Here is a 14,747-nt window from a genome sequence, read left to right on the forward strand (position 1 = left end):
TCATCGCGGTCGTAAAATCTGAGCTTTGCGCGCACAGGGCTTGCGGACATCCGCTTTTAGTCCGGCGGAGTCCGCTCCGCGTACGTTCTGCCCGAGTATGTTTGGGCCTTAACTGTGAGGCGACTGTGCTAACCACTTCGCCACCATGCCGCTCAGTCTCTCATATAACCTTTATAACCCTCCTTGTTTTCTATGCATACTCAGGCTGTTTTGTAACTGAAGAGAGGCTATTCAAACTGACATAGGATGAATGGTAACATGTAAATGTTGGTCTTGTGGTGACCCACATCTATATAACGGGAGACATTCACCTAAGAGGACGGTGTACCTTTAAGGGAAGAGGCAAGGGGTCAGATAATGCACTTCCGCTTCCGGTTCAGAGTTCAGTATCGTCTAAATGTATGACATGCTAAGTTGGAGCTAGTGAACTACCTCGACTACGTCTACTCTCACGTCTCCTGTCTCGTTGTTTTCTAACTCCACAGTCTCAATAAAGCCTTGTCCTCAAGGGTTCACTGTCTAATCGTTTTGTTGCTTCTGTGATTTGTTTCCCTCCCTATTTTGATAAGTTCTTGCCTTTCCTTTCTGTTGTTTTCTAAAATCACCTTTCTTTTCAAGTTCTCTCATTTCCATTCTTCTCATCCTGTCCTCTTCTTCTCACAGCAACATGGCCAATGCCCTGGCCAATGCCATGTGTGAGTGCTGCAAGAGTGGCTTTGCTCCAGCTGAGAAGATCGTCAACAGCAACGGGGAGCTGCACCATGAGCAGTGTTTTGTCTGTGCCCAGTGCTTCCAGCAGTTCCCAGAGGGACTCTTCTATGAGGTGCCTGTCCAGTCTCTGGCCTATCTTTCTGTCATCACCATTTTCTGTCATTCCCGTTACGTAGGGTTGTCCTTTTCCCCTGTCCACAGCAGTCCCTCTAGCCAGGTTTATCTGCAGTTAATCCAGCTCAATGTTCAGCCAAGTGCTGGCTAGGCCAGGGAAATCATATTCACCTGAACCTACTTACATCAAACTCTGTTAACCGGAATAATCCCACAATTCGAGGGGTTTTTTAGAGTCCTGACTAAACTTGTATATGTTTATACCAGTTCAACCTCTGACAAGTTGGGGTCTGATTTCATGAAAACCCATTTAGCTAGATCACTCCCATCAGTCCAAAGCTGTATTTAGGTATTGGTTAGGTCAATTAAGTGATGCTCTGGTTGACTCATGTTTACAATCACTCACAGAGAATGTATTCATGACTTGTTCATGGCAGGCATTTGTCTGAAGTGAGAAATTTCTTTGGAAACCAAAGAAAATAAAGGCATTATTGAAAATGTCTGCAAAATGCACCAATATAGAAAAGGGAGAGCTACTTCAATCCGCACAGAAGATGAAGTCAATAGGCAGCTGTGCAATAGCTTACATTATATGAAAAATCGAAAATGCCGATATACATAGAAATTAAATAAAATAGAGTTGCAGATGTCATGTTTTATGATGCAAAAGGCATCCTACACAAGCAGGGAAGGAGACATAAGGCACTGTCATGTATTCATGAACAAACAAGCACACACGGCATAAATACCAAAGCACGCACCTTCATCTCATGGCACTTCATCTTTATACCTTTATGCCTTTACACCTTTATACCGTGTAGCAACACTGCTGAGTCCTGCTTATTGTAAACGAGTCTTTGTTATGGTCACAGTGGTATTTATTTACCATAATGTACCCAGAGTTTCTCCCCAATCCCTGTTTGCTGGAAGAAGCTCATCTTTACTGCTGGGCTGTCACCCTAATGGATAACAGAACTTGCATATTGTTCAAAGAGTTCATAGGTCAGGTCTCCTTCTTATCTTTCAGCTCATAATTCACCAGGGGCGTTTCACAAATTACTGTGTGCAGACTTGCTACACTCAGGTAGTTTCTCATACATTCCTCTGCTATCAGCTAACAATAGGCCTTTATTTGTTCACATGGAGAAGACACTTTATAAAACTACTTTTGTTCTGTTACACTTGAGCAATATAGACTAAAGTAAACGTGGTATAGCTCATACATGGTCAATGATTAAAAAGTAAAAGATTAAAAAAATTAAAAGTAAGAAAACATCACATGGATTATATGGTTATATTACTGACAATTGCCTTCACAGATGCTATATTTGTTAACATGGAAAACCACCAGCAGTGCAAGAAAAATCATTGTGAAAATGTCATGGAATTGATGAAATTCGGGTAGATTTTGGGTGGAAAAATGTTGGGCTTAAAAACAACACACAAAACCAGGCGTCTCTTCAGAAAACTCTCCCTGTAATATTCTATTCTCTGTTATCACAGTTTTTGAGACTATCTCTCTTGATGCTTTGGCTAAGCTCGCGTCAGCTTTTAAACCAACTACTTGCCTACTTGACCACTTACCAGCAAAACTTTTTTAAAGACCTCTGGCCTTTCCTGGGACCTACAATGCTAGACATTGTTAATTTATCACTTAGTACTGGCACTGTTCCCAGCAGTTTTAAGGCAGCTGTGGTTAAAGCCCTACTTGGAAGAAGAAAAAAAAACACACCTTGATCCAGGGTCTCTTAATAACTATCGACCAGTCTCTAATCTTCAATTCTTTTCTAAAGTACTGGAGAGAGTTGTGTATTGACCCATATAGAAGAAAACTATCTATATGAACCTTTTCAGTCAGCTTTCAGGGCCTGTCACTCCACTGAAACTGCTCTGACCAGAGTGGTGAACGCTCTACTAGCTATGGACTCTGATTCCACCTCCGTGCTTCTACTACTGGACCTCAGTGCAGCCTTTGACACCATTGATCACTGTATACTATTAGACAGTATTAATGATCATTTTGATGTCTCTGGCTTAGCTCTCTCTTGGCTTAAGTCCCACTTATCTGGAAGAACACATTGTGTCTGCTATAGCAATATTAAATTCTCTGACGTTAAATATAGTGTACCTCAGGGCTCAGTTCTTGGCTGTCTACTTTTCTCACTTTATAGTTCACCTCTTGGCCAAATGATACACAGTTATGGAAGAAATTTCAATTGCTATGCTGATGACACTTGGCTGTATGTGCCTATAAGGGCGGATGATAATACTGCTACTACTACTACTACTACTACTACTACTTTCGGCTGCTCCCGTTAGGGATCGCCGCAGCGGATCATCTGTTTGCTTCCTGTCTTCTAGTCTTCCTCTGTCATACCAGCTACCTGCATGTCCTCCCTCACCACATCCATAAAACTCCTCTTTGGCCTTCCTCTTTTCCTGTTCTTTGGCAGCTCCATATTCAGCATCATTCCTAATCCTGCCCTTCTTCGTCACTCCAAATGAAAATCTTAGCATCTTCAACTCTGCCACCTCCAGCTCCGCCTCCTGTCTTTCCATCAGTGCCACTGTCTCCAAACCATATAACATAGCTGGTCTCATGACAATCTTGTAAACCTTCCCTTTAACTCTTGCTGGTGCCCTTCCATCGCAAATCACTCCTGATTCTCTTCTCCATCCACTCCACCCTGCCTGCACTCTCTTCTTCCCCTCTCTTCTGCACTCCCCATTACTTTGGACAGTTGACCCCAAGTATTTAAACTCATATGCCTTCGTCACCTCAATTCCTTGCATCCTCACCATTCCACTGTCCTTCCTTTTTTCACGCATATGGGTTCCATCTTGTTCCTACTGACTTTGATTCCTCTTCTCTCCAGTGCATACCTGCACCTCTCCAGGCTCTCCTCAACCTGCACCCTACTCTCGCCACAGCTCACAACGTCATCCGCAAACATCATGTCAAGGGAGACTCCTGCCTGATCTCGTCTGTCAACCTGTCCATCACCATTGCAAAAAAGAAAGGGCTCAGAGCCGATCCTTAATGTAATCCCATCTCCACCTTGAATCCATCTGTCATTCCAACCACACACCTCACCATTGTCACACTGCCCTCATACACATTCTGCACCACTCCTACATACTTCTCTTCAACTCGCAACTTCCTCCTACAATACCACACCTCCTCTCTCAGCACCCTGTCATATGCTTTCCCTAAATCCACAAGCACACAATGTAACTCCTTCTAGCCTTCTCTATACTTTTCAGTCAACATTCTCAAAACAAACTTCGGATCTGTAGTGTTCTTTCATGGCATGAAACCATACTGCTGCTTGCTAATAATCACCTCCCTGTTAGGGTTTGTGGGAGACCCCAAGCGCACGACACCAGGCAGAAATGGGGTTAGCCGAAACTGGCATACTTTATTACTAGCTCATACAACGGTCAACACAGGAGGGCAATGAGCGACTAAGAAAACAGGAAGTCCAAGAAAAAAACTCATGGGTAATCCATACTGGGAACACAGCAGGATACTTCCACAGAGAAACTCCACAAAGAAAACAGTAAACCAAGGGCTGAGATAAACTCGGAGAGAAATGCACTGGGAGGGAAGAGTAACCACTCCTGCTAGGAGGTTACGGCACAAACTGACAACGGGCGCTGGGAGACCAGCAAACTTAAGCCCAGCCCTGACAACTAAGCCCGGCCCTGACGAGCTTGATTGGCTGCCGGCGCGGGGTGGGCGGGCCACGGCGCGAGGTGGGCGAGCCGTAACAGTACACCCCCCTCCGCGGGAGCCACCAGGCGACTTGCCTGGCTTGTCGGGATGGGAATGATGAAACTCAGTGAGCAGCCCAGGGTCCAGGATGAGCTGGCGGGAGACCCAGCTACGATTCTCCGGACCGTAGCCTTCCCAGTCCACCAAATACTGGAACTCCAATCCTCGACGCCAGACGTCCAGCAGCCGGCGGACCGTCCACTGGGGGTGCCCATCCACGAATATCAGGGGGAGGCGGAGCTGGGGCCAGAGACATCAGAGGACTGTGGGAGACAGGCTTAACCCGAGACACATGAAAAACAGGATGGATCTTCAAGGAAGCCGGGAGCTTCAGCCTCACCATCGCGGGACTTAGCACCTCCCTGATCTCAAAGGGCCCGACAATCCGGGGGTTCAGCTTCTTCGCGGTGGACTGAAGCGGGAGGTCCTTCGAGGGCAGCCACACCCTTTGGCCTGGTTGGTACGTAGGCGCTGGGGACCGGCGTCGGTTGGCTCCCCGACTGGCGCTCTCAGCTGCCTGGAGCAGAGCAGCTCTGGTCACCTCCCAGACGTGACGACACCGGTTAAGATGGGCCTGCATGGACGGAACTGCCACTTCCGACTCCTGCGCAGCAAAGAGAGGCGGCTGGTAGCCCAGGGACACCTCAAAAGGTGAGAGGCCGGTGGCAGAGCTGACCAGGGAGTTGATGGCATACTCGACCCAGGGGAGGAACCGGCTCCAGAAGCTGGGCTTCTTGCCGGCCACGCACCGGAGGGCAGACTCCACGCTCTGGTTCATCCTCACCGTCTGCCCGTTAGGAGAGACTAACAGAGGCACCCAACCCCTTACAAAAAGCCCGCCATACCTGAGAGATGAACTGGGGCCCTCGGTCTGAGACGACGTCCCGGGGAAGGCCGTGGAGATGGAACACGTGGCTCGTCAGGAGATCCGCCGTCTCAGAAGCCGATGGGAGTTTGGGGAGGGCCACCAGGTGCACTCCCTTACTGAAGCGGACCACCACTGTCAGGATCACAGTGTTACCCTGGGAGGGAGGCAGTCCGGAGACAAAATCCAACACCACATGGGACCAGGGCCGGCTTGGAGTTGGGAGGGGCTGCAGCAGACCCGCGGGTGGCTGGTGAGAGGCCTTGCTGCGAGCACAGACGGAGCAGGCCTTTACGAAGTCCCTGACGTCGTTCCTCATGGTGGGCCACCAGAAACGCCGAGCCAGGAAGGTGAAGGTGCGGTGGAAACCCCGGTGGCAAGCAAACTGATTGGCATGGCTCCACTGAAGAACCCAGAACCGGACTGAGTCCGGGACGAACAGACGGCATGGATGCACGTGGCTCGGGGCGGGATGGGAGCGCAACGCCTCCCTGACCACGGTCTCGATGCCCCAGGTAACCACGCCAACCACCCTGGCCTCAGGAAGGATGGGACCCGGGACGATAAGTCAGCGTGAAGTCAAACCGACTGAGGAAGCTGGCCCACCGTGCCTGCCGACCATTGACAAGCTTGGTTGCTCAGATGAACGTCAAGTTCTTATGATCAGTCCAGATGGTGAACGGCTGTTCCGCCCCCTCCAGCCAATGGCGCCACTCCTCCAGAGCAGCAACCACTGCCAGCAGCTCCCGGTTCCCGACATCGTAGTTCTCCTCAGCGGGGGGGAACCGGCGAGAGAAGAAGGCACATGGATGGACCTTCTGGTCAGACGCTGACTGCTGGGAGAGAACAGCCCCCAACCCGGTGTCCGAAGTGTCCACCTCCACGATGAACTGCCTCTTGGGGTCGGGGTGGAGCAGGACCGGGGCGCTGGTGAACCTCTCCTTGAGGGACTGGAACGCAGAGCGGGCAGCCGGGGACCAGATGAACGGCTGGGGGGGGGGGTCAGCCTGGTGAGAGGTTCTGCCACGCGGCTGTAGTTCCGGATGAACCTCCTATAGAAGTTCGCAAACCCGAGGAAGCTGGTGGGTGGGTCGGACCGGGTCTGTCCCCTCTCAACGACGAAGCCCAGGTAGTCAACGGAAGGGGAATGGAACTGGCACTTCTCTGCCTTGACGAAGGGCCGGTTCCGGAGTAGACGTTCGAGTACCCGGCGGACATGCTGGACATGTTCCTCGAGGGTCCTGGAGAAGATGAGGATGTCATCGAGGTACACCTCCACAAACTCGTCGTGCATGTCGCGGAGAATGTCATTCATTAGAGCCTGGAATACCACCAGGGCGTTGGTGAGGCCGAACGGCATGACCAGGTACTCATAATGACCCCGGGGCGTCTTAAAGGCTGTCTTCCACTCGTCCCCCTTCCGGATCCAGACCAGATGATAGGCACACCGGAGGTCCAGCTTGGTGAAGACAGTAGCCTGGGTGAGGGGCTCAAGGGTGGAACTCATGAGGGGAAGGGGGTACTTGTTCTTGATGGTTATCTCATTGAGTTGGCGATAGTCAATGCGGGGCCGGAGGCCCCCGTCCTTCTTCTTCACGAAAAAGAATCCAGCTGCCACCTGGGAGGATGAGGGCCGAATGAGCCCCGCTGCCAAGGACTCGGAGATGTACTTGTCCATCGCAGCCTTCTCGGGGATGGTCAGACTGTACAGACGACTGCTGGGAAGGGGTGCCCCAGAGTGGAGGTCGATAGCACAGTCATAAGGCTGATGAGGTGGAAGAGATTGGGCCCGGGTCTTGCTGAAAACCTCACCTAGCTCATGGTACTCAGGGGGAACAGAGGGGGGGGGACGGGCCGGGAGCAGCCTGGAGACATTGGGCATGACAGGAGGAGCTCCACTCCATGATGGTACCGGAGGCCCAGGCGATGTGTGGCTCATGCTGCACGAACCAGGGGCGCCCTAGGATCACAGGTACTAACGGGGACTGGATGATGAAGAACCGAAGTCTCTCCACATGGTTCCCTGCTATGGTGAGAGAGACAGGGTGGATGCGTTGGGTGACGCTGGCCAGGCAGCGCTCATCCAGCGCGAAGGCCTCCGTGGGCTTCTCCAGCGTCTTTAGCGGGATGTTAGCCTGGGCAGCAAACTCTGAGTCCAGGAAACACTCATCAGCTCCCGAGTCGAGGAGTCCACCCACCGTGAGCCGCTGGTCAGCCCAGGCCAGGGTAACGCTAACCAGATGGTTCTGTGGAGCAGGACGGCGGGAACAGGAAAGGCGGCTCACTAGGATCTCCTGGGGCCCCAGTGAGCCTAGTCTTTTGGCCGAGTGGGGCAACCGCTGATCAGATGTCCCTTCTGGCTGCAGTAGAGGCATTGACCCGCCTTGAACTGGGCCTCCCATTCGGCCGGACTAAGGCGCGTGCGCCCCAGCTGCATAGGTTCCTCCCCCGTCATGGTCTGGGGCATGGAGGGAGACACGGCCACAGGGAAAGTGGGGCGAGCAGTAATAGGGGTCCTGTCAGGAGTGCTGGACGACTGGGGAATGGACGGGGATCCACACAGGGCTCGCTCGCGCCTCCTCTCCAAGAGGCGTCCATCGATGCGGATGGCGAGTTTGATGAGGTCATCGAGGGAGGTGGGCTCCTCCCAAGTGGCTAGCTGGTCCTTGACAGCCTCGCTGAGACCTCTCCGGAAGGTGACCCGAAGTGACTGGTCGTTCCAGCCGCTCTCAGCTGCGGCCAGCCTGAACTCCACTGAGTAGTCTGTGACACTGCCACTGCCCTGCTGGATACTGCTCAGCCGAGCACCAGGGTCCTGCCACAGACTGGATGGTGGAAAACCTTCCGTAGATCCGCCACAAAGTCCCCGTAGGTGAGGCAGAAACTGGCCCTCATGGACCAGCAAGCAGTGGCCCACTGAGCTGCTCGGCCTGTGAGCAGGTTGGTCACGTAAGCGACACGGGCAGCATCAGAAGTGAACATGCTGGGTTGGTGCAGGAAGACCAGCTCACACTGCATGATGAACGTGGCGCAGGTCTCAAAGTCGCCATCAAATGGTCGTGGGCTGGAGAGGCAGGGCTCCCGGGGAACTGGGTTGAGCCCCACAGGGTTAACTGGGGCAGCGGGCCCAGGGGGCGGGTTACCCACGACTCCAGGGGCAGGCTGGCCCGGCGGCTGGGTGGTGAGAGCCGCCGTGATGGTCTGCAACTGCCGCAGGATCTCTGCTTGTTGGCTCGCCAATGCCGCCTGCTGGCTCATTAGGTTACCCACAGAGGCCTGGAGGGGCTGGACCTGAGTCTGAAGATCCCTCACCGCAACAGAGGCCACCTCTAGCTGCTGGGTGTGGGAGTTGGTCAGTTGGATCTGTCTGATGAGAGCTGCTTGAACCGGACTGCTCGGTATGCTCTCTGTGCCGGCTGGGGTCGTCATAGTCAGTTCGTACTGTTGGGGTTTGTGGGAGACCCCAAGCGCACGACACCAGGCAGAGATGGGGTTAGCTGAAACTGGCGTACTTTATTACTAGCTTGTAGAGGAGCTCAAGCAGGAGTCGTGACAACTTTCTCTTTCGGCTACACAACATGCCCCATTTATTCCTTCACCATTACAACAACAACAACAAAATCCCGAGAAAACAGCAGCGGTAAACCAACGTTCCTACTAGCTCCATGAGGGGAATTATGTATCCCTATAACCGCTACAAACGTCCCCCCAGAATTCGCCTTAATACGAAACGTCAGTGTGGAGAAGGGGGCGGATCTCTCTGCCCCCACTGCTCTGCTGAACAGGAGCTGGGGGCTGGTTAACCGCAGGCAAAGCAGCAGAGTCCTCACAGCTGGACTGGGGAAAGGGAGGGGCTGGGGAAGCAGGGGCGCCCCCGCCGTGGGGGCAGGGCCAGACCAACAGAGCGGTCTAAGTCCAGGTGAGCAGGCTTGAGGCAGTCCACAGAAACCCGCTCCAGCCTGCTGCCAACCTCCACCACAAAGTGCTTATCTCCAGTGTCCCGTACCCGTCCTAGGGTGGCTGCAGGGGACCGCGGTGCGCGTCGTGACGGATGAAAACATACTCCGCCGACCGCAGCTCCATGGGGACATAGGACTGAGAGCCGCCATGCTGAGAAGTGGGGACCGGTGCAAAAGCCCTGGCTTCCTCCTGCAGCGCAGTCCTTTGGCAGCTGGCGGACCAGGGAGCTGTGGCGGTGGGAAGGAAATCCCCCGGGACCCAAAGTGGCTGTCCGTAGACCAGTTCGGCGGATGAGGACTGGAGGTCCTCCTTAGGGGCCGTCCTGAGCCCAAGCATGACCCAAGGCAGTTTGTCGACCCAGCGGTCGTCCTTGAGGGTAGCCCACAATGCGGTCTTCATCGAGCGATGGAACTTCTCGACCAATCCATTAGCTTGAGGGTGATACACTGTGGTGCGATGGCACCTCATCCCTAAACCCGCGGCAATCTCCTCCCAGAGCGCTGAGGTGAATTGCGGCCCTCTGTCCGAGGAGAGGTCAGATGGGGTGCCAAACCGGGCGACCCAGGTTCCGATGAACGCTCGGGCAACCTCAGGCGCTGTGGTGGACGAAAGCGGGACGGCCTCCGGCCATCGCGTGGTCCTGTCGACCATGGTGAGCAGGTATGTGAAACCACGGGAGGGGGTAGGGGGCCTACCAGGTCCACATTCACGTGGTCGAACCTCCTCTCAGGTACCGTGAAAGGTATCAGGGGCGCTTTGACATGCCGGAGCACTTTGGAGCGTTGGCACTCCACACAGGTGTTAGTCCAGTCCCTCACATCCTTTTTGAGTCCATGCCAGACAAACTTTGCCGCCACCAACCTCTGTGAAGGCTTTCTGCCAGGGTGAGACAGCCCATGGACTGCGTCGAAGACCCGCTGCCTCCAAGCAGTCGGAACGATGGGTCGGGGCTGACCCGTAGAGACGTCGCACAGGACCGTGGCGCCGGTGTCGTCGAAAGCCACATCCTCCAACTGCAGACCTGTGACGGCGGTCCTGCATGCCTGCACTCCTGGGTCGGTGGCCTGGTCAGCCGCCATCTGGCTGTAGTCAAGTCCCAAATGGGCAGCACCAGCGATGGCCTGGGAGAGACAGTCGGCGACCGGGTTGGACTTCCCAGCGACATGCCTAACGTCGGTGGTAAACTGAGATGTAGGCCAACTGTCGCTGCTGGCGGGCTGACCACGGCTCTGCCACCTTGGCCATCGCGAACACCAGCAGTTTGTGATCGATGAAAGCTGTGAACTGATGGCCCTCCAGTAGGAAACGAAAGTGCCTAACAGCGAGGAAAAGGCCTAGCAGCTCACGATCAAAGGTGCTGTATTTGCGCTCTCTCAGGTTCAACTGCCGGCTGAAGAAGGCAAGCGGCTGCCACGCGCCGCTCACCCACTGCTCGTAAACCACGCCGACAGCGTAGTCCTAAGCATCCGTCGTGATGGTGACGGGCGCTCCAGCCACAGGTTGTGCCAGCATCACCACGTCAGCCAGGGCGGCCTTCACATCCTTAAAAGCCGTGTCCCTGTCTGCTGACCAGTCCACGGCGTGTTTGGGGGCTGTGCGCTTCAGAGCCTCATATAGGGGGCAGAGGAGATCAGCAGCCCAGGGGATGAACCGGTGGTAGAAGGACACCATGCCAATGAACTCCCGGAGGGACTGGGCCGTGTGTGGGCGTGGAAAGTCTGCGACGGCCTCCACCTTAGATGGAAGGGGGGCCACCCCATCCTTGGTGACCTGGTGGCCCAGGAAGTCGATGGTGCTCAGACCAAACTGGCATTTGGCCGGGTTAACTATCAACCCGTGCAGGCTGAGCCTCTCGAAAAGGGCTCTGAGTTGGGACAAGTGCTCGGACACGGCGGTGCTAGCGACCAGGATGTCATCCAGGTACACAAAGAGGAAAGGCAGGTCCCGAACACTGAGTCCATGAGCCGTTGGAAGGGCTGCACGGCGTTCTTGAGCCCAAACGGCATGCGCAGGAACTCGAACAGTCCGAACGGAGTTGTCACAGCTGTTTTGGGGACATCAGCAGGATGGACGGGCACCTGGTGGTATCCACAGATGAGGTCCACCTTGGAAAAGATCACTTTCCCAACCAGGTGGGCAGAGAAATCTTGGATGTGAGGGACCGGGTAGCGGTCCGGTGTTGTTGCGTCATTGAGCCGACGGTAGTCACCACATGGGACACCACCCACCGCCAAGCTTAGGCACTATGTGGAGGGGTGAAGCCCACGGGCTGCTGGAGCGACGGATGATGCCGACGCGCTCCATGTTCTCAAACTACGCCTTGGCGACAGAGAGCTTGGTTGGGTCGAGGCGCCGAGCTCGGGCGTGCACCGGCGGGCCACTGGTGACGATGTGGTGCTCAACCCCATGTTTGGTCATAGATGACGAGAATGTGGGCTGAGTGAGGTCAGGGAACTCGGAGAGAAGATGGAGAAACACGTCCTCGTTGGAGAGCATGCTGGACAGCCTAACGGAGCCTGTATCGCTAAGTGCACACGCGTGTGAAGCGAAGGTGACGGCGTCCATCAGGCGTCGACTCCTGGCGTCCACCAGCAGCCCATGAGCACAAAGGAAATCTGCACCGAGGAGGGGAAATGCCACGTCGGCGGTGACAAAATCCCAGCTGAACCGCTGTCCGTTAAAACACATGCCAATGTGCCTCATGCCGTACGTACGGATAGAGCTGCCGTTAGCAGCTTCCATGGGAGGGCCGTGAGCGCCCGACAGGGCATCCACACTCGATGCAGGTACGACACTCCTCTGCGCCCCAGTGTCGCATAGGAAATGCCACCCCGAGATGGAGTCTTGCAGGAAAAGTAGCTTGTTGTCCTCCACGCCGACACCCATGGCCACTAGTGAGCGCCGGCCTTGGCGTTTCCCGACGACCTGAAATTGCACGGGGAGTTGCACTTTTTCGCCTTGGCCCCGAACTTTGCATGGTAAAAGTACAGGCTGGGCTCCTGTCTCCGACCGGGGTTTTCCGCGGCGACCACCATGGAGTCACCAGGTGGTGGCGTGTGGGGGTGGGCAGGGGTGAGCGCGGATGCGCAGTGCTGCTGTTGGCTGGCCAGGAAGAACTTGTAAGTTTCTTCAGCTAGCTTGCGGCAATCGGTAATGCTGGTGTTAGCCAAAGCGGTCCGCACCTGAGCAGGCAGTTGTCGCAGAAACAGTTGGACAAAGAGGAAATCAGGTGTGTGCGCCGGTCCCAGCAGATTCAGCATTGTGTCCATGAGCTCGGATGGCTTGCTGTCACCCAAGCCTTGCAGAGAAAAGAGATGATGGGCCCTCTCTGCGTCGGAAAGTTCAAAACTCTTCAAGAGGTGATCTTTGAGCCCCTTGTATTTGTCTGCCACCGGAGGATTTGTAAGGAGACTCACCACTCTAGTTGCAGTCGAACACCCGAGCGCCGATACCACGTAGTAGTATTTAGTAGCATCATCTGTTATTTTGCGGATAGCAAACTGCGCTTCCGCCTTGGCGAACCATGTCATTGCCGATGACTCCCACAACTCTGGCAATTTGAGAGAAACCGCGCTGATTTCATCAACCATGTTCGTCTGAAAGATTGTCTCTGATAACTACCAAGAGACAAACGTCGGGGTCACCAGTGTAGAGGAGCTCAAGCAGGAGTCGTGACAACTTTCTCTTTCGGCTACAAAATGTGCACCATTTATTCCTTCACCATTACAGCAAAACAACAAAAACCCGCGCCACGGAAGTGTAAACCCGAACCGAGAAAACAGCAGCAGTAAACCAACATTCCTACTAGCTCCATGAGGGGAATTATGTATCCCTATAACCACTACAAGCTCATACAATGGCCAACACAGGAGTGCAATGAGCGACTAAGAAAACAGGAAGTCCAAGAAAAAAACTCACGGGTAATCCAAACTGGGAACACGGCAGGATACTTCCACAGGGAAACTTCACAAAGAAAACAGTAAACCAAGGGCTGAGGTATACTCGGAGAGAAATGCACCGGGAGGGAAGAGTAACCACTCCTGCGAGGAGGTTATGGCACGAACTGACAACGGGCGCTGGGAGACCAGCAAACTTAAGCCCAGCCCTGACGACTAAGCCCGGCCCTGACGAACTGATTGGCTGCCAGCGCGGGATGGGCGGGCCACAGCGCGGGGTGGGCGAGCCGTAACACTTTCCTCTTAAACTAGCTCCTATTACTCTTTCATGCTGTGGCTGATCAACTTTATACCTCTGTAGTTGCTACAGTTCTGCAGTTGCTCTTGTTCTTGAAAATCGGTACCAGTATGCTTCTTCTCCACTCATCAGGCATCCTCTCACTTTCCAAGATTGTGGCTGATGATGAAACTCAAATGACTAATTTAGAGGCCTGATTGGCTGCTGTGAAAAATTGGATGTCACTAAACTCATTGGCCCTGCTAGACACAGACACCAATTTGATCAAGTAATGGTAACGATCGACAACTCTGTGATTTCACGAAGTGTGGCAGCCAAAAGTCCTGGTGTTATGCTTGAGCCCAGCTTTTCCTTTGATAAGCACATTAAAGAAATTGCCAAGACTGCATTTTTTCACTTATGTAACATAGCTAAAATGCAGTCTTTCCTGTCCATGGCTGACACAGAGACTCTAATACATGCATTTGTTTCATCCAGACATAATTAAAGTAATGTTCTGTTTTCAGGTCTGCCACATGCTAGTACTTAAAGTCTTCAGATGGTTCAGAATGCTGCAGCTAGAATCCTTAGTAAAACTAGAAAATTTGACCCTATTACACCAATTCTTGTCTCCCTTCGTTGGCTTCCTATCCATGTTAGATGAGACTTAAAAGTACTTGTACTGACATAAACTCCTAAATGAGCTTGCCCGATCTTACCTGTCTGATCTCCTTAAACTGTATGTAACCCGTGTTATTTCTTGTGATTCAAACTCACAAACATCCTCCAAAAGCCTCACATGCAGAGACTAGAATCAAGAACAATTTGTTGTCATTCTATCATGTACTTGAGTACACAAAAGAAAAGACATTTCGTTTCACCCAGCCCACAGCAGTGCAACACAAACGATAAAAACATCAAAATTTTTAAAAAAATGCACGACCAAAAACATACAAAAACAGAGAGAATAAAGCAACAAAACAAAAAAACACAAACAGTTAACAACACAGAACTATTTGTATAAACTATTGGTAGATGCTGAAATCTACAGATGCCCCCTGAACGCATCACAGTGCAGGCTTGGGCAGTTGTAGGTGATGCAGCTGTGCAGTGAGGCTCCTAATCTCCCCTCAGCGCTCCAGCGAACTC

General features: G+C 53.1%; 1 protein-coding gene across 2 annotated transcripts in view; it reads left to right on the forward strand.

The window, feature by feature from the left end:
• Positions 1–14,747, forward strand: part of LOC130120718 (LIM and senescent cell antigen-like-containing domain protein 1) — a 99,905-nt gene that overhangs the window by 24,889 nt on the left and 60,269 nt on the right. For both annotated transcript variants that reach the window (XM_056289418.1, XM_056289419.1), the window contains exon 2: positions 664–823. In XM_056289418.1, the coding sequence (XP_056145393.1) occupies positions 664–823 (160 nt within the window). The remainder of the gene's footprint in view (positions 1–663; positions 824–14,747) is intronic.

Source organism: Lampris incognitus, chromosome 11 (genome assembly GCF_029633865.1).
Source record: "Lampris incognitus isolate fLamInc1 chromosome 11, fLamInc1.hap2, whole genome shotgun sequence".
NCBI lineage: Eukaryota > Metazoa > Chordata > Actinopteri > Lampriformes > Lampridae > Lampris > Lampris incognitus.